The 23069-nt window shown below is 40.1% G+C and overlaps 1 protein-coding gene across 1 annotated transcript; it reads left to right on the top strand.

Annotated features, from left to right (window-relative positions):
* Positions 1-14889: 14889 nt before the first annotated feature.
* AIFM2 (apoptosis inducing factor mitochondria associated 2) lies at positions 14890-22144 on the top strand. The gene is made up of 8 exons (XM_063307524.1): positions 14890-15180; positions 15720-15835; positions 15913-16032; positions 17371-17463; positions 18943-19051; positions 20440-20592; positions 21123-21323; positions 21950-22144. The coding sequence occupies exons 1-8, from the start codon at positions 15006-15008 to the stop codon at positions 22102-22104; spliced, it is 1122 nt and encodes a 373-aa protein (XP_063163594.1). The 5' UTR covers positions 14890-15005; the 3' UTR covers positions 22105-22144.
* Positions 22145-23069: the final 925 nt, after the last annotated feature.

The following is a 23069-nucleotide window of genomic DNA, read 5'->3' on the forward strand; positions in this document are numbered from 1 at the left end:
ATCATTACTGGTGTCAGTAGTGCAAGAAGTTCTTCAGTTTTAATTTTCCATTGCTTTCGGATATATTTTAGGTATAAGGTGGCTGGTTTTTCAACCAGCTCTTGCAGCTATGCTTTGAAGAGCAGCTGGAATGTACATACCTTCTATCGCTTTTTGCCTTATTCATACAGATTGACAAATGTACTCAAATGGACAATCAGAGCTTCTTACTCAAATAGTAATCTTTTGAGTAAGGAGGTATAAACTGAATGAATACTTTCATGGAGAGGAACCGGGGTCTACATAAGCAACCCTGTCTCAACCTCCACAGTATGCAGCAGATCAAAGGACTCCTGTGCAAGTTTTGGTGCTCTTCAGGATGAGTAGGACTCCATAACTTGTCATCATCAGTGGCCAACTCTGTGAGTTAAAATCTGAAATAGACCAAGATGGGGAAGTCCGAGTAGTTAATTATCTTAAAGTTCCTTTCCTAATCTAGGATTTCAGTTCTTAGTTTAGGAACCAAGTAGTTACTTTATGTAGTGTAGACATAAGGTAAGACTTCTTTGAGTTCTTTTGGCTTTGTAAGAAGAGTTGCAGCTGAAGATTTCAATGTGCATAAATACAGGCATGTGGATGTGTATTGATAAAACAGTATATGCAGTGGCTTGTTGGAGGTGAACAAATATATGTAAATTCTGGTTACTGAACTTTCACATGAAAGTGTAAAACTGACACCCTCCAGTTATCTTATATGCCATTCCTATTCCTATCAAGAAGCACAGCTATCGTTTATGTTGGCAAGGAACAATGGAAGTTCTGAACACAACCGCAGGGCTCCAGATTGGAGAAGGTAGGCTCAATCAGCTAGATGAAAGTATGTCCTGAAGCAGTCTAATGGAAGCTAAGATCTGGATCTGGGCAAACCTGGGTAGATGTTTGCCTAGCAACCCTATATACGCTTCCTTGAGCTCCACAGAGAAAAGGCTGGATATAAATGAAATAAATCAGTATTGAATTTTGCCATATGTTGATGCTGGAGAAGGTTTACACTGTACAGCCAATGGGCTCCAGAGATGGAAGCTATGCATGCTTATATGCAGAACCTCTAATTTATTAATGTCCACTGGTGATATACTGGGCAGAATTCTCAATCATTTGCCCATTTATGCCACACACTGCACTCTTCCATAGGAAGCTGCCCAGCCAGCAGCCTTCAGATGTAATCACCATTCCATTCAAAGATCCATGAGTTTGTCAGTATTGCACAGGATTCCAAAGCAGAAAAAACATATCCAAGAATCCATCCCAAAACAATAACAGCTGAGCATAACTAATGGTCCAATAACTGCAGACTTTTAAATGAAATGTGGAAACTGGAGGATCTGAAAAAAAAGCTTATGCCTCCCTTGCCTTGGAATTTAAATACTACAGACATTAATTGGTTTCTTTAGCTGAAATTAAGGACAAATTGTTTTGTCAGGGCAAAGCCAGAAGAATAAGCAGAACTGGTAAAATTGGCTGAAGGCTATTATCTCTCCTGTCACTCTGACTTGCAATGGGAATATAAGCAATAACAAACACCTCCTTATTTTCCATGCTGCAGCTGCTATTCCTTTCAGATCTCACCAATCCCTGCCAGATACTGATTATATCCACAGCTCTTATTATGCCAGGTTGTCGAATCCTGGTTTACTGAATAAACCTCAATTTGTTGGGTTCACATAACATTCTAAGTCAAAGCCTAGGGTCTTATGATTGGAGTAATGTCTGCAAAATACACAAATCACAGCTGAAAAAATTACAGTGGCTGGATTCATACAACATAATGAACCAAAATCAAATAAAACACATGGTGATTTTAGTTTGTATGTTACTGAATATACTTACACATTGTTTCATTTCCCTGACCTTCATAAATCCATGACCTCTTGCCTTTGTTGCCTTCCACAAAACTTTCACAGGCTGAATGTAAGTATCAACAAAAGCAAGTACTGTGAAAAGGCATCAGAATTTCACCTAGGACAACCTGTGTGGAAATGGTTGAAGAGGATAGGATAGAAATGTTATAATAAATGAACAAAATATAACAGCCATTTCCACAGACCATTGGCTTTTCAGCTGAATGTTGCTTTGCTTTAGAAAATTGTACCCATAAGATCATGGAGGTCTTGCTAGGGTTTTATGAGCCCAAATATTTCTGTCCAACATCCTCACACCTCCACCATGGCCTGCTTGGCTAATCTGCTGTTTTGTGGTCTCAGTTCTACATCAGAAAAGAACACTGTTTTTACTTGCAAAAAATGTGAACTTAAAAATAGTATAAAAATGCCCTAAATTTATCTCTAACTTTGCACACACACACAGACACACTCAAAAATGTTACTGATTTCATTGGACAGCTAAATGAATGTAGCAGAAGTAAACAATCTTTGGTGACTGGGAATCTCACTTGATCTTTTGTTGTGGGGAATTGCCACAATAAGTGTCATGATGATGCGAAGATCTGTATCATGCACAGGGACAGGATTTTTGTAAATGGGAGAGGTTTTTTTTAAACAAAATTGTGTTATACCTCTTTTAAGATCAATACTACATTTGCATTGTTTCTTCTATCAAAAGGATGGAAAACCCTATTGAATTTGGGTAAATTAGGCTCACACAAATATTTGGAGGCTTCTGCAACCCACCATATATAACAGCAGAAGGTCAACAACACTGTCCATCTTTGAGTGCTTGAAAATGCCAGACAAATGTGAAGCATTATTCCTATATCCAAATGCCTCAGCAGATGCATCTAGCTGGTTTCGTGTGACACGAGTGTCCACACATATCTTTGCCTAAGTAGTGGTTGTGCGTGTGAAGGACTTTCTCCATGCACAGATTTCAGTGTGTTGACTGAGGCAAAATACTTTTGCAAATTCTGAAATTATGATTACATACCCCACCTGGGTGCAAGTCCAAGTCTTATTAAGGCTTACTCTTCAGTAGAACATGCAGAGAGTTGCAGTGCAAAGGGTCCAAGAAAAGAGTTCCTATTAACAGCACACCACTCTCCGATTATTTCTGTCACCCAAGTCATATATGTTCTTTTCCTTTCAGAATATGTTTCGGATTTGAGGAGAGAGCCGATTTCTCTAAATGATGGTGTGTTTTTTAAAAAACTATTTAGGAACAATATATCTGCAGGGTTGAGAGCTGCTAGTGTATTAATAACAATTACTCCATTCATTTATTTATTTAATTTTTATCCCACCTTTATTATTTCTATAAATAACTCAAGACAGCAAACATACCTAATACTCCTCCCTCCTCCCCTTTTCCCGACAGCAACCCTGTGAGGTGAGTTGGGCTGAGAGAGGGGGACTGGCCCAAGGTCACTCAGCCAGCTTTCAGGCCTAAGGGGGGACTAGAACTCCCAGCCTCCTGGTTTCTAGCCCAGCACCTTAACCACTAGACCATACCTGTTGGATATATCTACAGAGACTTTGATAAGAAGGAAAACTCTTAGTCTGATGACTAAGACCAAGCCCCATGGCCAACCACTTGTCTAAATGTAATCTGTAGGAGATGGGCAAGTTATCCATTACTGTAGAGGAAATTGGCAAAAATGTCTAGACAGAGAACCACTTGATGCTGTGACAAAAGCAATAAACAAAAGACAAAAGCCTTCTAAAAGATCAAAACAAATGTGATTGGGCGTAAGATGTAGAATGATGTTCCCCATCAAATGCATTACATGCTAGGCTGCATCCCTGCAGTGAAATTTTGCTAGTATCTCCCATCTGTTAAAGGGGAAGGGTAGAGTTATAATGTCTGATCATCTGAATCTGTAGCCAAATGTTTAGCTTCCCAAATGGCTTTGACGGGGTTCTCTGTCCAGTCTATTCCATCTATTTAACAAAGCTGGAATAAATCCAGTGTTAAATAGGCAGAAATCCCATTTAAATACTTTTACTGGGCTTTGAGCTCCATTCAAGCCTTTTTCCCCCCTTTGCAATTCAGTAAGAGGCAGGGCTAAGCCACCCACTTCTTATGCACAATGGAATCATTATATGTTGAATCATGAGGGCACTGATAAGGCAACACACTGATCTAGTGAATAAGCTGACAAGTAAGATCAGAGCCTTTTGTGTTCAACATGGTTGGAATATTCACATGATCTCTGTCTATTCATATGATATTGGTATGCATGTTCCCTGGAAACTTATATAATGAACTAAGAAATTCAAACAGGTATCAGAGATTGTTTGAAAGCTTCTAAGATCAATGGGGTAAATAGCCCACTTTCCCTATCCCCAAATGTCAAGGAAAACAGATGGTAGTTTACTGATACAGACTCAGCAGCAGCAGCAGCAGCAGCAGCATCATGTTTATTACAGCCCTAAGGCCAGACACAATAAAACTATACAATAGCAACAATCTTACATTTACATTTATATATATATATATATATATATATATATATATACACACACACACACACACACACACACACACACAAAAGCAATTAATATACTACAATCCAAAATGAATTAAGAATGAAAATACTAAAATGAATTGAAATAAAATACTATGTTAAGAAATTCAAAATCTAAATGATGGTGTGGTGTATTGTGCAGATGGTAGCACAAAACTGGGCAACCTGGGAGGATATTTTTGGGTCCTTGACTCAGATTAAGAAAGATTGTGTCCCATACTGACCTGAAAGAATTACGCAGCAGTGACCCCTGCTGTCCAAATATGGAGGAAAAAAAAAGCAAAATGATTGCCTGCCCCCTCCCTTCATATAGCAAATTTATCTAAATTGTGAGGTGTGGCATAGTCTTCATTCAATCTACAATTCATATTAAATAAGACATCATTGTAATACTACATAAAGGAATAGCTGATGAGCCTAAATCCGGGGATCAATTGTTCATCTTGGTGTTCATCTCATGAGCCATAAATTAGTCACATTGCTGAAAGATCGAGACTAATTTTCTTCAGTTTAGCGTGCTCCAGATAACAACTTCTACAAGTTCATTTGGGCAGGGAATCATGGCATCTGAAGGTCCCTCACTGGAGAAGGCTAACACATTCTCATCCAAAAACACCTAAGGGCAAAGATCATTGATACATCCACATGGCATTTCACTGTGATTTTTCTGTATCTCATAGATCGTTGTATAACTAAGTGTCTATATATTTACCTGCATTTTAATATATGCCTTACCTGGCATGACTATGCAATTCCATCTATTGATTTCCTGTCCACTATACAGCCTAGTAGAATGTTTAGAAGGATGACAACTGCAAATAAGAAAAAAGTAATAGAGATACCAGATCTTTATAAACTAAAAAAAAGTTAAATAAATAGATAAATAACATTTCCCTCCAGCATAATTAAGGCACAAGGAAGATCTCTTTTTGTATGTGGGCCCCTCAAAATGGTCTTCAATTGCCAGGAAAAAAAAAATTGGCATAGCAGCATCTAAGGTTTGTTTGTTTTTTAAGGCTAGTTGATTCTTCAGATTTCACTGCAATTTGAGTGCTGTAGAAGGTTTGTGAGGAAAGCCCCTTCTGGTGCAAAATACTGATGAGAAAAAGGATCTTCTGTCCTTCAGTTTGCTGACTGCCTTATAATGCAGCAAAGCAAATAAATCAAATACATTTTTCCTTTGGAAAGAAACTGAGACTGGCCAACTTTAGAAGAATCAAAACCTTTGCAAGGACATACAATCTCCCTCTTTCCCTCTTTTGAAAGCACAGCTCTGGCTAACTGCAGCCCAACCAGAAGTGAAGCTCTAAGGACAGTACAGCTACAAGCCCAACAGAATTAGAGAATCCACATTCAATCTGCATCTTCTTGCCAAATGTCTTGGCTTTTGATCTGGATTCCAAAGCCAACCATAGATCTCCAAAGCCAACCATAGATCTCATTCCAGGAGGTGATACTACCCATTCACACTAACTGAATCCCTGGATGTAGAAGGGATGAATGTAGTCCTTCTTTTAGTTAGATGGATACCTTTACCTACCTTTCCATCAGGCTCAGAACAGGTACCATGAGCCTTGCTCAAGCTCATGTGAGAGCCTGAAAAATTCAGCACAAGAACAGATTCCTACAGCCAATCTTGTGTCCCAGCTAAGACCCACTTTGGACTAGACCTCTTTCTAATTCATTGACCAATCCTTTGAACCACTATTCTGCAAAAACAGAATGCAGGTTCAGAGGATTCAGACAGGATATTGACCAAATAAATATTTTCTATTATACATTTTTTACTGAAATTAAAGAATGTTTGCCCCTTCCCTCACTGTGTGAACAGATAGACTCCCTGCTCCAAATTCATGGCATATATTTGTGAGGCCCAAGCTGTGTTTGGGTTCCCAAGGTTTTTTATATATAAGCAAGCACATGCTCACAAATCACCTTATGTGTGATTGCTAATTCTAATTTGTGTAAAAAAAGCGGAGGGGGGGAATGCTCTGAAAAATAAGAGCTGGTTGGTATTTAAAAGAAAAAAGAAAGTGACAAGCACTAATAGAGATAAGAGCACATTTTTCCTGCTATTAATCATAACTCTTCAAGGCTCAGGGTGCTTTGGTCATGGGAAAGTTCCTTGTGATGGTAATAATCTCCCATAGTTTTCTTCTTCGTACAGTATAAAATAAATGGGCAGTAAACCTCATGTACCACTGTTGCACTGTATACTGTATATATTATGTAAGAGGAAAGCACATTTCAGGATGATCAAAGAGGCTGTGGTTGACCTGGGTATCTGTCCATTTAGGATTACAGGAGAATGCCAGGGTAAGTCTGTAGGAGAAAAAATTAGCCTTGCTCTCCTCTGTACGGAAAAGACCCCCCTGTTTGCCTATCACAGAGATGTCTTGGAAGACACTGGGCAGTCTTGGTTGCTTGAAAAGTCTCCAGGTGGAGCTTCAGGAGAATATTATCCCCTCCCTCTTCTGTGTGCCGATGTCCAGCCTCTTCCATCTCCTGTAGATTGCACTGGAAGAAACAACTTGAAAGAATGTTTTGGAGTCAAAGAAGCTGTGACTGAATAATCTCACTTGAAGGAGATTTGTGAATCAAAGCAAGGGTCTTCAAAGTACTCAGTGACCCATGGGGATGCTTTGCAGACTCAGGGGCTTTTCTGCAGCTTCTGTGGTGGCTCCCAACAATATACATGGTTGCAATTTCACTTCCATACGTGGAGAACATCAGGGGAGTGGGGCTGAATGGTGCACCAGAGTCCCTGGCATTGATGTATCTGGCCGATGAGTTTTATCACCTCATTAAACTGTGGCCTATTATAGCTCCTTTGAGATGAGACATTACTTTAGTTTTATTGCTTGCCTTATGCTTTCTCACTCTCCACCTAGGATTGCAGCATTTTTCTATTGGTAGGGGGAAGAGATTCTTGAGTTCCACTGCTCTTACTTTTCTTTGTTGATCTGTCCTTGTGGGTGAGCCTACCTTCTCCCAGTTCCATTTTTCCAGGGACGTTGGTGGGGAAGAGGGGTCAAAAAAAGCAACGTGGCTGCACGATGCACAGGAAAAAGGGGCAAGGTTTTGATCATGCAGAAACAGTCCCTATCTTGACTTGTATGATCCTCTCCAAGGTGGTAGTGTCAGATGGTATACCTAATAAACGTTGTGAACCGCACAGAACTTAGAAGGCTGAGTAGGTGGCAAGTCTCTATGGGACTGCTTGCTTTGCAATGCAGCATTTTTTTCACCTCATACTTCTTTTTCCCCTTTTTTTTGAGACTGAGAAAGCTAAAAGTGCAAGAAAGGGAAAAAAGTAGAAGAAAAATAGAGAAGAAAGAAAAAAAGCTACAAAGAAGTGGCTTCCAATCTCCTTTACCACAGTTATAAGTACAATTATAAATTTTCCTCTTTCTCTAAAGTTATAACATGTCTCTCTTCTTTCTATAATCTATCCTGTCTAATCATCAAAAACATAAATCACAAGTTCAATTTTTTCTGTTTTATGCAAAAAGTCCATAAGGGGTTTCCAGTCAGCAGTAAATATAGCTATTGTCTTTTCTCTAATCAAAGAAGTCAATTTGGTCATCTCACTGAGCTCCATCATCTTCATCAACTATTCCTCCATTGTAGCTACTGTATTACCAGATCTTTCCATCTTTGTGCATACAGTTGTAGTTATCATATACAAAAACAGACTTTTAATGACTTTTTTCCAACTGTTTGTCCATCAGTCCCAAAAGAAAGACCTCTGGTCTCAATTGCATATTAATCTTTAAACTCCTCTGAATCAGTATATGTATTTGAATCCAGAATTTTCTAGCTTTTTTTACAAGTCCGCCAAGCATGATAAAATGTCCCTTCTTGTTGTTCACATTTCCAACATAAATTTGAAGTGCCTTTATACATTCTAGACAACTTCTCTGGTGACACATACCAATGGCACATAATTTTATAAAAATTCTCTTTAAGATTATAATGGTGTACATTTCAGTCCTTTCAACCACATATTTTCCCACTGTTTCATCTGTGTATTATAACCAAAATGTTTAGCCTACTTTATCATATATTCTTTCACTTGTTCTTCTTCTCTTTCAGATTTCAGTAGAAGTGTATACATTTTAGCAACTGCATGTACATCATTTGTATATAATTCCATTTCTAACTCAGTCTTACAATATTCAGAACCATAAACCCTTTTGTCTACTTTAAATCTTTCTAATAACGGGAAATAAGAAAACAATTGGCAACTATGTCCCTCTGCCTCCAGTTCTTCTCTTGATTTTATTTTGCATTCCCCTTGACAAAATTCTAGAATCTCACAATAAGTTAGCCATTTGTGGTTGCCTATTATTTCTCGTCTCTGCTTCTTGTGCTGAGAGCCGCAAAAGTGTTTTTGGACCCAACCTGGATTTGCATCTATTCCATATTCTCAATATGGCACATCTATGATTTTTAAAATCCACATTAACTTTGACTTTGTCATACCACAAATACTCATGCCACCCAAATCTCAGGTCATGTTGTTCTAACTCCAAAAGCCTTCTATTTCTCAGCAACAGCCACTCTTTCATCCAAACCAAATATCAAGCTGCAAAATACAATTTCAAATCAGGTAAACCCAAGCCTCCTCCTTCCTTTGCAACCTGTAGCACATTACGTATAGTATGAGAAGTATGAGTATGAGAAGCTGTAGAAGTACCAGGGCCTGAAGGAGGAACTAGAGAGGATGTGGAAAGTGAAGGCCAAAGTGGTCCCAGTGGTGGTAGGAGCACTCGGGGCTGTGACCCCCAAGCTGGGAGAGGGGCTCCAACAGATCCCAGGAGCAACATCAGAGCTCTCTGTCCAGAAGAGTGCAGTGCTAGGAACAGCCAAGATACTGCGCAGAAGCCTCAAACTCCCAGGCCTCTGGTAGAGGACCCAAGGTTGAGGAAGACACATACCACCCATAGGGGTGAGAAGGGAATTGTGTATGTATGTATGTATGTATGTTAATTTTTATCCCGCCTTTATTATTTTTATAAATAACTCAAGGTGGCGAACATACCTAATACTCCTTCCTCCTCCTGTTTTCCCTGCAACAACCACCCTGTGAGGTGAGTCGGGCTGAGAGAGAGGGACTGGCCCAAGGTCATCCAGCCGGCTTTCATGCCTAAGGCGGGACCAGAACTTGTAGACTCCCAGTTTCTAGCCCATCACCTTAACCACTAGACCAAACTGGCTCATGTTTTTTTTCCCTTGCCACACAAATTTAGATATATCCTTTGTCGCTGTTTAAATGGTGCATCACTTGTCAAAAGAGGTATTGTCTGGAACAAAAATATCATTCTAGGCAGGACATTCGTTTTTATTACAGAAATTCTTTCCAGCAATGACAGTTGTAGTTTCTCCCATCTTAACATGTCTTTTTAAACTTCATTCCATGTCTTAACATAGTTATTTTGAAATAACATACAATTCGTATTTGTCGTAGTGATACCCAGATAGTTAACTTTCTCCTCAATCTTACAACCTGTTTTATTCATCAATTCTGTTTGATCTTCTATTTTCATGTTTTTTGTTAACAACTTTGCCTTCTGTTTGTTGATCTTAATACCTGCTAATGCACCAAATTCTTTTAGTTTTCCCATTAATGTTTCAATTCCCTTTAAAGGATCTTCCAAAACCAACACCCAAGTCATCTGCAAAGCCCTTAACTTATAAGTGTCTTTCTAAATCTTTACTCCCACAGTTCTCTCATATTGTCTAATATCTCTGTTCAGTATTTCAAGAACCAAAGTAAACAAGAGAGGAGATAGTGGGCATCCCTGTCTTATTCCTTTTTGTATCTCACAAGGTTTTGTTAAATCTCTATTAACAATTATTTGTGCTTTCTGTGAAGTATTATTATTCATTTTATAAAGTTCTCCCCAAAATTCATATCTTCCAAAACTTTGAATAGGAGAGCCCAATTCAAATTGTCAAAGGCCTTCTCCACATCTAAGAAAATCAATACAGCTTGTTTTTCATTATGTCGGTCGAAATATTCCAAAATGTCCAACACACTTCTAAGATTGTCCTTTCACTGTCTTTTAGGTAAAAACCCACATTGATCCTCATGAATAAATTCTTGCAAAATTATTTTCAGTCTATCAGCTAGAATCATTGTAAACAACTTGTAGTCATAAAATAAAGAAATAACACACAATCTAGCAATTAGCAAGCTTTGATACCCCATACCAGTCTCTCAGTTTGAAGCCTCTTAGGCCATAACTTTCAATCTGATCTCTCACCAATATCTGCCTAATCTTACCACCTTTAGAGCACAGCTGGGGGCAGAAGCTGAGAGAGATGCTACCTTCTGTCTGGGATGGCTCCTCTTTGCTGTCCCCTCATCTGGAGCCAGGTGTTTGAGGGAAGTTTCTACAGCACTCCCTCCAAGGTCACCATGCAAAAATAACTGCTAAAAACCACCTCAAGATGTTTGCTGCAAAGTACTGTAGTGGATCTGCCCAAAGTGGGTTTCAGGGCTTCATCCTTGGAACTCCTGGCCTGAGCTTATTAACAATTCAATTCCCTGAGGTCTTCTGCCTGAAGTGTTACCTAAAGAAGACTCCCTGAAGGGTTTGGGGTCTAAGTAGGGCTCTGCCCATTAGCGGTTTGTTATCAGAGATCTCAGGGCCCGTGAGCAATACACACAAGCCGGCCTGTTCTAGCCTTGCTTTTCCTGGAAAATGCAGGACTGGCTGATGCAACAAGGAAGTGACTGATGAGTCATCTTTCAAATATGGTCTTCTGACACAATAAAGTAACTACTGAGCTAGAGAAGATTAAAAACTTGAAGCACAAACACATCAGCAGGTCCACAATTTGTCTCAGCCTGGTGCCCATTGGGAGAGGCAGTTTTTAAAGCTGTCCTAAAGAACATTAGGATCAGTAGAGGCCATCAGAAGATGGCTGCTATTCCAAAGATCAGACATGGCATTAGTGAAGGTGCTTCTCCTGGGCCCCTTAAGATGACATTGTTTTGAGTTGCCTGTCCGCCCAAGCCCCAGATTGCAGGATGCCAACCCAGGACTTGGCACATCAGACCAGGATAAGCTTAACTATCATGTCCACAGTAATTGAATGGGCAGGGCTATAACCCTTCCAAGATGGCTTTTCTCCACTGAAATATGCAGCTTATTAGCCAGTCCCTCCCAGTTGTTTTAGAAGTATGGATGGACCTCTTTCTTCTTTCTTATTTTATGAATTTGTTTGTTGGATTGCTTAGCTGGTGTTTCTAAAATAGAGAAGCCTGTTTGGGAGGGAAGTATCTGTCTTTCTGATATTTTATTTTCTGTAAGAAACAGTCTGCCTAAGTTGTTGGGACTGTTTTTCTTGCTTAGCTTTAGTCCATTAGCAGCTGCGTGCAGTCTGTCATGAGCACTTTTCTATTAGCGATTATTTATTTACTGACATTACTTCATTACAAGCAGAGGTGGGCCCTATCGTAGAGTTGAATAGTGTGACTCAAGTTTTTTTTTTAATCAACTTGCCTGTTGCCTGATAAGACTGAAGGTTGCTTAAAGTTAGCAAAGCAAGCATTTCTGGGATGATAATGCCCTATTGTCAAAAAGAGGTGGGGATTTAACTTGAAACAGACAAAACAAATACTGAAAAAAGCAAATGTGTGTCTATGTTCTCTGATGATATATTCTGGAGCAGACCAGAGGTTGTATGCTATTTTTTGAACTTTAATTTTGTTAAATAAAACATCTGTCCAAATATGGAATTCGGAAACATACAGATAAGTTAGCTAGTTGTTTGATATTTCTCTACATAGCTTAAGCTAGCTACTTCACAAACCTCTGGAGTAAATTTTAATATTGCTGCTTGTGAGCAAATTGACTGAAGAGGCCCCAAAGCCCACGAAAGAAAGAAGTAGCTGGTCACTGAATTTTATGGAGATTTAAAAGTGCATCTCCCCAATCCTATGTGAACATTGTAACCCAGGCCCAGGAAGGCATTTTATCACCCTGCAAAAATGACATAAACTGCTGATTATTCAGAGATACTATTTGAGGCATTCCCAGTCCTCAACCCCACCTTTTCAGAAGCCATGCAACTGATTATTCCTGAGGGACATCTCTTTCTTTTAATTAAAAGGTACATGAGAAAAGTGTGGATAGTCCTCGCTTAATGACCACAATTGGGACCGGAATTTCAGTTGCTAAGTGAAGCAGCCATTAAGTGAATCTGACCTGATTTTACAACCTTTTTTGCAGCAGTTGTTAAGTGAATCATCACAGGTGTTAAGCGAACCAAGTGATCGTTAGGCGAATCATGTGGTTCCCTATTGATCTGCTTGCCAGAAGCCAGCCAGGAAAGTCGAAAATGGCAATCACGTGACCACGTGACGCTGCGACAGTCATAAATGCAAACTGGTTGCCAAATGCCTAATTCACGATCACTTGACTGCAGGGATGCTGAGATGGTCGTAAGTGTGAGGACCAGTCATAAGTCAGTTTTTTCAGCATCATCGTTAAGTCCGAACTGTCACTAAATGAATGATTGTTAAAGGAGGACTACCTGTACAACTTATTTACTTAAAACACACCCCATGTCAAACAGGGGTATCCCCAAGGTGTGCTGAAAAATGTCAAGATGGTGTGATCAAAGCTCTGCCCATTTTTTATGTGTATTGCATGTGCCCATAAAAAAAGGAAGAACTTTGATCACATCATCATGGGCACCATCTTGTCTTTTTTGACCATACCCTGCAGATACCCCTGCCTGCAGGCTTTTCTGTGAGTTGGCATTTATCAGCAGGCCCATCCCTTCCTATGAACCATTCCTCTGATGGAGTGAGCTCCCGTCAATTTGTCCCAGCTCCTGCTAACCTAGCAGTTCAAAAGCATGCAAATGCAAGCAGATGAATAGGTACCACTTTGTTCAAAATGTGCATTTTCCAACCAGCAGTGCAAAACCTATCTTCCCAAGCGAGAAGGCTAAAATAATTCAATGAATTCTCCTTATTTGTACAGAATATGATATTTGGCATGGTTATACATGTCAAGTTATTATTTTTAATTAGAGGAAAAATTCCAAGCCTTCTAAACAAGATAATGTAAGAGTTGAAAACTGGGAGACAAATTACAGGTGTCCTACCTTTTGCCTCCAGCATCCAGGGCCACAGCTGGGGGGGTGAGGGGGGAAGCAGGGCATGTGCCCCTGGTGCTGCGCTGGGGGTGTGTGTGCAAAAATAGTATTTGTACACTGAACAGGGGGGGCACGGAATCCATGTTTGCCCTGGGGTGAGAGACCCTAGTTGCAGGCCTGCTAACGTCCCCTGCCTCTGATGTACATAATTAGAATAAACTATTCAACGGATGAAAATACATTCAGATTGGTTGAACGGTGGAGTCCTTGGCGCTCTCTGAGCTTGGTTGCTTGCTTGCAGACGTTCCATTACCCGACTAGGTAACATCGTCAGTGCACCAACCAGGAGCACTGATGATTTCGCTAGTCGGGTAATGAGATGTCTTCAAGCAAGCAACCAAGCTCAGAGAGCGCCAAGGACTCCACAGTTCAACCCTGAGCTACAGATATTCTCTTCTGTTGGTTTATTTGGACTTGGCACCAGATTCTGATTATTCGCATTTCTGAGGACAACTGTGCATTCTCGGCACAGGGGCTGCAACCCTCGGGGCGACCGCCAGGGGTCAGCAAAGAGAAACGCCCGACGAACTCCGTGGGCATCTAGTCGTTCAGGTTTGGCCGAGACCGCAGCCTTCTCGTGCGAGAGACGATCTTGTTCGCCGTTCATCGCAGCGAAAAGCTGCCCTCAAAACTGGAGACTGGGAACAGCCAGACTTCCGGGAAAGTCCTGGAAATTTCGCGTCAATTTGGGCCTGCGATATCCCAGAGCTTCGCTAGATGGCAGCGCGGAAACGGAGGGGGGAATTGACCGGTTGCGCCATCACCCCGCGGCGGATACTGCACTATAAAGCCCGTTGCTTGGCGGCGGGGGAGTAAGAGCAGTTTGTCTGACTTTCCGCAAGTCATTCCCGGAAATTGTCTGGTGGAGCTGCTTGGCCTCTCCCGCTCAACACTGGGGAAAGCCACTTCTTCTTTGATGTCCCCGTTTTGCAACGCAGGTTTTCTTTTCTCGCGCGCCTCCGTTCCCGCAGGGAAAGATCGCCTCGGCGGCCGCGTTCCCCCTTCCGCAGGGCACCCTGAGCGGCGGAGGAAAGACGGTGGAGCTGGAAAGCAGGTTTGCTTAGGAGCCTCTCTTGGACCTTGGAGAGGTCTTTGGCCCGGCGCGTTGCCTCGTCGAGCACGCACGCTGGCCTGCTGCGCGTGTGACCCTCCTCCGCTACCGTTTTTTTAGTGAACCGCCGTCGGTTGGTTCGGCATCACACCATGAACCTAAGCACGGTCGAGTGCGAAGCCCAGCAGGCCGTATGCGTTTGGTGGTTTTGCAGGGCTGAACCCAGCCAGGGGCTAAATTAGGCTACGAGGGGTGTGTAAGCAATGATCCCATCTCGGTCTGTTTCTCTGCCGTTTAGTTGCTGCTGTGCGATTTGCGATGGGATCGACGCTCTCTGTGGATGATTCTGTCCGGGTCGTAATAGTCGGAGGGGGCTTTGGAGGGATTGAAGCTGCCCGCCTCCTGCAAGATTGGGGGGTCCCCTTCGTCCTGGTGGACATGAGAGATTCCTTCCACCACAACGTGGCTGCTCTGCGGGCTTCCGTACAGAGCGGTAAGTTTTCCTCTTGGCTTTTTCTTCATTTCTTTCGAGCTGACTTCTCCCAATTGGGGGCTCTCTAGTTGTATTGAACTATCATCTCCCTTGCCTCTAACCATATGGAGGTGTCCAATTTCATAATCTCTGGCTTCATTGGATAGAATTGATGGTTCTCAAACTTTGGGGAAAACGAACGTAGCATCAAGGCAAATTAAAGTAGCAAAAGGGTCCATTTATTTGTGTGGACTAGACCAGTGGTTCTCAAATGGTAATACTTATACCACAGGTGGGACTCAGAAGTTATTTATGTGGGACACACATGTTAAGTCATTGATTCTTTATTAATCATTTATGCTAAGGCATTAAGTGTGATAATACAGACACATGTTCTCATTAAAAGTATTTTTGTTGCTGTTACGTTCTACTGACAGCAATTGATGGGAACCAGTAGTCTCTAGGTGTATTAAAAGTTTTGTGTAGGTTTCTACACAAACCTGACTCCCTGCTCTTTAAATGCTATTGATTGATTCAATTTTCTATGCATAATTTTGTAGGATTTGCAAAGAAAACCTTTATCTCCTTCTTTGGGACCTTCAAAGAGAGTTTCCAGCAGGGCAAAGTAGTTGGGATTGATTTGGAGAAATATCAGGTCCTACTGAATGATGGTCAAGTGAGTGCCTCTAAGTTAAAACATGTTAATTGTGAAAGAGTACACAACTGCAACCTCATTCTGATATTCTTTCTTAGGAGCTTTCATTTTCTCACCTAATACTTGCCACCGGAAGTGAAGGGCCTTTTCCTGGGAAGTTTAATGAACTTACTAACATGGAGATGGCCATTCAAGCTTATGAGGACATGGTCAACGAGGTAGGTATGACTTGCAGAAGAGAAAGGGGTGTTCTTTGCTTGCTTTTGTTTTCCCATGGAAGGTGTCTTAGACTTTTTGGTAAGGACCATCTGTGGCTGGTTTATATGAATATGGTGTTAATGTGATGCCAGTTATTCATTCTAATGTAAATTGTGATTAGCGTATTTTTAAAAAATATGAATTGCCATATGAATTGGGTTTTCAAATTAGCCAACTCATCTCATCTGTCATGCAGATAAGAATCTTAGCCTGTTGTAAAGATTGCTAAGGTATTAGTAGCATTGCTAAGGTATTATTAATATTGCTACTATTGTTAGAAATTAATTGGCCTGCTGCCCATCTCACCTGGGAATTTGCCATTTTGACCATGGGTTTATAAAATATCCTTCCATCCTGTCAAAATGGCCATTTTAGTGGCCATATAAAGATTAGTAATGTTTGTTTTTTTAAAAGTGGGAGCATTACTGTGATAAATGAAGGTAACATAAAACATATCAATTGTATGGGAATGAGAAGTATAACAGATAGAATGTTGCCCTTGACCTCTACTAACCAGCCTCACGATATTAATAGGAGCAATCCTGTGCATGTTTACTTGGACATAAATTCTGTTGAATGAAATGCAGCTCACTCCTCAGCACATGTAGGTAAAACGGTAGCACAAGATTCTCTGTGCTTCGAAACACGAAGTCAGCATTGTGTAGTGCCGGGAATAGTATATTCTAGGAAGAAATCAAAGGTCAGTTTAGAAAATCTATATAATCACCCAGTTCATGTAATCATGACTTTCAGCAGTGTACATCAAAGAAAAAAAAAATCATTACAGATAAAAACCATAAATAATCAAAACAAAATCCAAAGCCAATATATCAAATTTTACTCAACGGTGCACTCACCGAGGCTGTAGTCCATGTAAGCTGCACCAAAATCATTGAGGCTTTATTCTGTGTGGGTACAGATAGGTTTATAACATACCAGCACACCTGCTATGACAGTGTGACTACAGAGGTAGGCCTAGTCTAATGGTTGTAACGAGAAAATTCTATTTGTATATAAAGGAGCATCATGCTTGCAGTTAGAACTCTTGAGCAGGACAAAAATTATCATTTTGCCCCATGTATTTTGGATAACTTGGCTGGGTGCAGATTAGACAATATATTGTGAATGAAGAAGAAAAAAAAATGGTCCAGGCTGCTAGAGATTGCTAAGTATCAGTTGTCTTTCTAGTTAGGGAAATGGTTCCTGTTGAAATAACCTCTCCGAAGCCATGTGTCATCTCAGGCAATGGAACCCTGAACAATATGATTCCATCTTGTTTCTCCTTTGGGTCTTGAAAGGTGGAAAAAGCTGCTCGGGTAGTAATTGTAGGTGGCGGTTCTGCCGGTGTTGAAATGGCTGCAGAAGTTAAGACAACATATCCTAACAAAGAGGTATGAAGTACAAGTCATGTCACATTCTGTCATTCACTACGACATTGTTTTGGAAGTTAAAATTCCTTATTGTTATCTGGAGCCAACAAAGTGTGTGACAGCTACAGACTCTTCAGTGGACAGAAAGAATAGAATGGATGCATTTTTGAGATACATCCAGATTGTAAGTATGGATTATATTAGTTTAGCTGCTACAGATTCTCAGCTTCTATGAAATCTTGCAAATTGTCATTTGGTCTTTAGTACAGATTTGTCCTTGCGTGTGAACTGCAGGTGGTGTAAACCCCTTGCCAGAGCTTCAAAGGGCTGCTCAGTTTGGGTTTTTTAGAAGGTAGGAAGAGGGCTGTTATCTAACCAATAGTGAAATATTTAACGGAGATATTGGATAAGTAATTCACAAACTGTATGCAGACTCAGTGAAACCTGACTGTGCATAACCCCTGCCTTCCATACTACCTCTGTTTATTTTCAAACATTGGCAACCAACTTTATTGCCAATTTTTCAGGTAGCAAGCCATTTGAAAAGCATGGTCTGTAAAGACTAGTATAAAGAAGTTGACAAAAGCAAAAAAGCAAGGTTGATGTGTGTTTAAGACTTGTAGATGCTTCATCTATACCAGCGCTTCTCAACCTTGGCAACTTTAAGATAGGCGAGCTTCAATTTCCAGAATTCTGGGAGTAGAAGCCCACCTATCTTAAAGTTGCCAAGGTTGAGAAGCGCTGATCTACACTTTGTTTTGGAATTGCTAGGTTTATCCGTGAAATGACCCTTTTTTCCTTTTTAAATGCCTGATTTGATGTATACATAACAGTATGTATACTATTCTTTGTGTGTCTGTGTGGAACAGTTTATCTTCAGTATTGAGCAAAAGAGATTTGGCAATGCAGCAAACGTGTAAGTTTGCAGTATTGTCAGAACTTTCTTGCTTTCTTCCAGACTTTTTGGAAACATCTGGTCAGTGCAGAATACAGTAGTTATTTCATGTGTCCAATTTACATTATTTTTTTACTTTTGGTCTGCTCCTAGTTCCTAACTGTGGCCTTCAAGTAAATGTTTGTAGGACTGCAGGCTAAAATTTAACAAATGTAAACAAGTGCTCATATCCATTGTTTTTCCTATGATCCACTTTGTCTAAATGTTAGTGTAATTCCTTTGGGTAATCGAGTTATAAAGTACAGCTTCTCATGTAAGGAAGCAAATTCCAACCCATTGCCCTTTGGACTATTGGGATTTCTGGCCTGTAGCACTTAAGATGCTTCATCTTTTCGCCAAAGTGTTGCAGAATTTGATGGGCATCTGAATTTACCCTTCAGAAAAGCACTCTGTTCTTCTCACAGTGATGTGAAGTCACACCATGACATCTGGAAAATTACATGGCTTTCAGTGATAAAGAGAGATCTACAATGATCTTGCAGTATGGCAATGGATCTTTGCCAGTAACTTTCACCAGCTGAACTTACTGATATTTGTGTTCCCAGGTCACACTGATTCATTCAAACATGGCACTGGCAGACGTCGAGCTCCTTCCCAGGGTCAGGCAGGCAGTGAAGGAGACTCTTCAACAGGAGGGTGTGCATCTCTTGTTGGGTAGGTAAATACCGGGTTTTGTTACTGGTGTAACATTTTCCCAAGACTCTGAATATTTCCCCGGTGGAGGAACACTAAACCCTAAAGATGGCCTTTTCCACTGGAGGCTCTACTTTTTGCTGCACATTTAAAGATACATGTACTCTATTTTGTCTCTCTGGGACCCAAAGAATGTAGCACAGAGAGAGGGGCAGTTCTTTTTGGTCTTTAAAAAAATATTTTTAAGACTTTGGTGAGGGTAAAACCAAAATAAATGCTTTAAGCCTAGGGGCATAAAAAAGACAAGTGGCGTACAAAAAAAATGCAAGCTGCAAGTTGTTGTCCACCTCAGCTCTAGGTGCTTCCAGACCAGCTAAGGCTGTTTCTCATGAGACTTGTTGCATTTGGGTATGATCACCAAATTCAAAATAAGATACATCTCAGTCAAATTTAGCTACTGTGGTGTGTTTAGTTGTTTGTTAATAAAAAGTACATGAGAGCAATACTTGGAAAAGGGTATAGCTCTTGCTGCTATACATTTTATACATTTGTAAGTTTATAGGCTTGCAGGCCCATCTTCAAATTGAGGCATGTGATGTTATTTTATTTTCTGCATGATTAAAAATATCTCTTTAAAATTGGCCTGTAGATGCTAAGGACCTGTGGTGATCCAGGTTCCAAAGGATAAGAATTTGAGTTGGCAACTCCTTAAATGAAACATGCCTTTTCCAAGGATTGTGTGGAGTGCAGGAAGAGATGCAAGTTCAGAGCATGCTTATATGTGCTCTGAGTCATTTTCCACTTTTGAATTGGGATAGCTGTACAGCCCTATTAGATGTTCTGATAAACTGGCTTTTTCCTTCAACATTTTTCCTTAGGCAAAATAGATGGTAAACCTGTTTGAGGGCCATAGAACTGAGTGGTTTCCCCTTTTCTCCAATTTAATGAAAGAAATTCAACCCTCTCTTCTGTCTTCGGTGCTCCATCGAGAAGATCGAAAAGTGGGTGTGGTTGTACCAGGCAGACCCAGCTTTTCAGCTCCATTGCCTCTCACAAGAAAGGGATCACATGCCACCTTCTTTCTTGCTTTGTATAAGCCCAACAGAACTCATAATTTGGCATCTCCTTGCCATCCCCTTTTTCCATCCTAACAGGATAGCTTAACCTAAGTGCTTTAGCTTCAGCTGCACCAGCTAGAGCTGCTAGCTACATTTTGCATACCGGAAGGGAAACAAATTGCTCAGCCTTTGCTTTATAGGCAGCAATAAAGGATGGAAAGCTGGATGCTTTTAATTCTTTAACAGAATTAAAATCAGCATCCTCTCAAGAAATACCTTAAAGCCTAAGTGGATATTGTAGCTTCAAAAGTTCAGTGAAATTCAATGTCTTCTTTTTGGCTCTTATAATAGGTCAGAAAGTTTCTAACCTCCATATGCTGTCCTTAAACCAATTCAAGGAGAACATGATGGTGAAGACCAGTAAAGGTACAGAGGTTACTGCTGATCTGATCATTCTCTGCACTGGAATAAAAGTCAACTCTTCAGCATATAGAAGTGCATTCAGTAAGTTTTCACCCTATTCCACTTATTCTTCACCCAGATTCTTAATTATTTCAGGTACACATTGTTTCAAATCCTAGTTGGCATTGTTTACCAATCTTCTAATAAGTTTTAAAAAGAGAATGATTGATTGTCTTTAATTATAATACTATCTTTTTAAATGACCACTTGGATTATTCACAGGTTTGGCTCTTTTGTGAAATATACAAAATGCCTTTTTTCAGTCACAGTTATGATTGGAGGCAGCAATATTATATGCACACAGCTTGGTGTTAAGTGTAATTAAGTTTAGTGGTATTCACTTGAGCAGATACATATAGGGTTATGACCAGACAGCAGACTGATAGTGATCTTTGTTTAAATAGTTTTGCTGTCATTGTACAAAGATAGTTCCAACCCATTTTTTCAAAATGGAGTATTTCATTGAATAAAGTGGGCAAATGTAAAATAACCCACCTAACCATTTTGTGTGTGTCTCAGATTTTTTGCTAGCATTTGATATTCATAGATGATTTCCTTCTGTCCATACTTAGGAGACAAGCTGGCAAATAATGGTGCTTTGAAAGTGAATGACTATCTTCAGGTTGAGGGTTATGACAATATCTATGCCATCGGTGACTGCGCTGATGTGAAAGAGCCAAAGATGGCATATCATGCTGAACTCCATGCAAATGTTGTGGTGACCAATATCATCAACAGCCTGACTCAGAAGCCTCTGAAAACCTATCAACCAGGTCAGACCATTAATTACATCTTTTGTGTCTTTCAGAGTATGCTTCCTTAACTAAAATGTCATACAAAGAAATATTAATAAATATTTCATGGTATCCAATTGTAGTGATATTTTGAAGCTAGTATTGCAAAGAGATAATCAGACATGGTATGCTCTTGTACTGCTGTTTTCTCAATTGTTTCCTAACCAGGATGGATTTTGCGGAGGAAAACAGAATAATGAATGTATATGTAAACCAATTATTAGTATGGCTTGGTATACTGTACAGTGTTTTCCTTAGTATTTATAGAAGAGCACTGCTATTTACTAAAATACTCAATTCTAAGTAGCATGTACCAGATTTTTTTTTAAAAGCACCACTACCCCCCCCAAAAAAAACCTCCTAAGATTTTAGAGAAAATTAAACTAATATAAATACTAGAGCTCTTAGAAGCAGTGCTAGTGCTACAGTTTAACATCTTGGAGACTTCCTGAAAAGCTAAGCAAGCCTGATTTTTTAAGAAATCCAGATAAGCTTTCCAATAATTGGAAATTGAGTTGTTATAGCCAAATGTGGTAAGTTCAGACTCAAAGTCAAATAACAGTTTTGTTTCTTTTTCTGTAAATAATGTTGTGTCTCCTCTTTAGGATCACTTACCTTCCTGATCTCCCTGGGAAGTAATGATGGAGTGGGACAAATCAGTGAATGGTATGTAGGGCATCTCTTAGTGACTGTGGTCAAAAGTAAAGATCTTTTCATTTCAAAAAGTTGGAAGAAGATGCATCAGCATATGCCATGCTAGAAATGGAACTGCCAAAAACAAACAGAACTGATGGTATCTGTGATGAATTAGTAATGCACATTTTGCTTCCATTGCAATTGTCTTTTTGGTAAACTAAGCATAAAACCTAGATTGTAGATTGTATCAGTTGATCCTGGCAGAAATTGGATTTCACATTAGATTATGGAGTTTGTTTGTATGTTGTTAATCAGCTAAGATGGATTTTGTAAAATTGATCTGAATTAAAGTCTTCAAACAGAAGAATTTGATCATCATGCAATTCTAGTACTCAAAGCAAGGTTCAGGCTCAGAATTTTACAATTCCAGGTATGTTTACACAGTGCACATACAATGGTGTGCTTTAGCACTTTAATTCAGCTGTTAATTGGAAAAGTAGTGTTGGGGAAAAATACCATTGCCCTTAAGGTGGAAAGAAAGGTAGAACTGTTACTAGCACTTCCCAACCAATTTTTGCAGTGAACAAAGTTGTTTTATGTCAGCGCTGAATATGCTGTTGGGGGGGCTAGAAGGCTACACTAAGATTGCTCTCTATGCTGTAGTAGCACTAGAGGCAAGTGGGGGAATTGTGGTAGATAGTATTCCTCAGCTTTCACTCCAGTTTGGTGAACTTGCTGACCCAGAAAAGGATCTCTCTTACAGCCTCTCCAGGTAGCATTACTGATCAGCTACAATATGCTCAGAAGATAACAGAAATTAGCACCAGTGGGTGCTTCTCCTGATTCCTATGGCAATGTGAAACACCAAGTACAGGCAGTGGTTTGAATTACAGCAGAACACCATGGGATCATGTTCCTGACTGCTCAGCTTCCTAACATTACCCAAGCAGACTTAGGCAACTTCCTTGAAATTCCATAGAAATTGTTTTAGCTCCAGTCAAGATGGAGCTGGCCTCTAATATGTCTTGGAGAGCTATGACTTATTTTGTCTATTTGTCTAAATTTTTTGCTTTGAATCCAAAGCATTGC

This window comes from Candoia aspera, chromosome 6 (genome assembly GCF_035149785.1).
Source record: "Candoia aspera isolate rCanAsp1 chromosome 6, rCanAsp1.hap2, whole genome shotgun sequence".
NCBI classification, from domain to species: Eukaryota; Metazoa; Chordata; class Lepidosauria; order Squamata; family Boidae; genus Candoia; species Candoia aspera.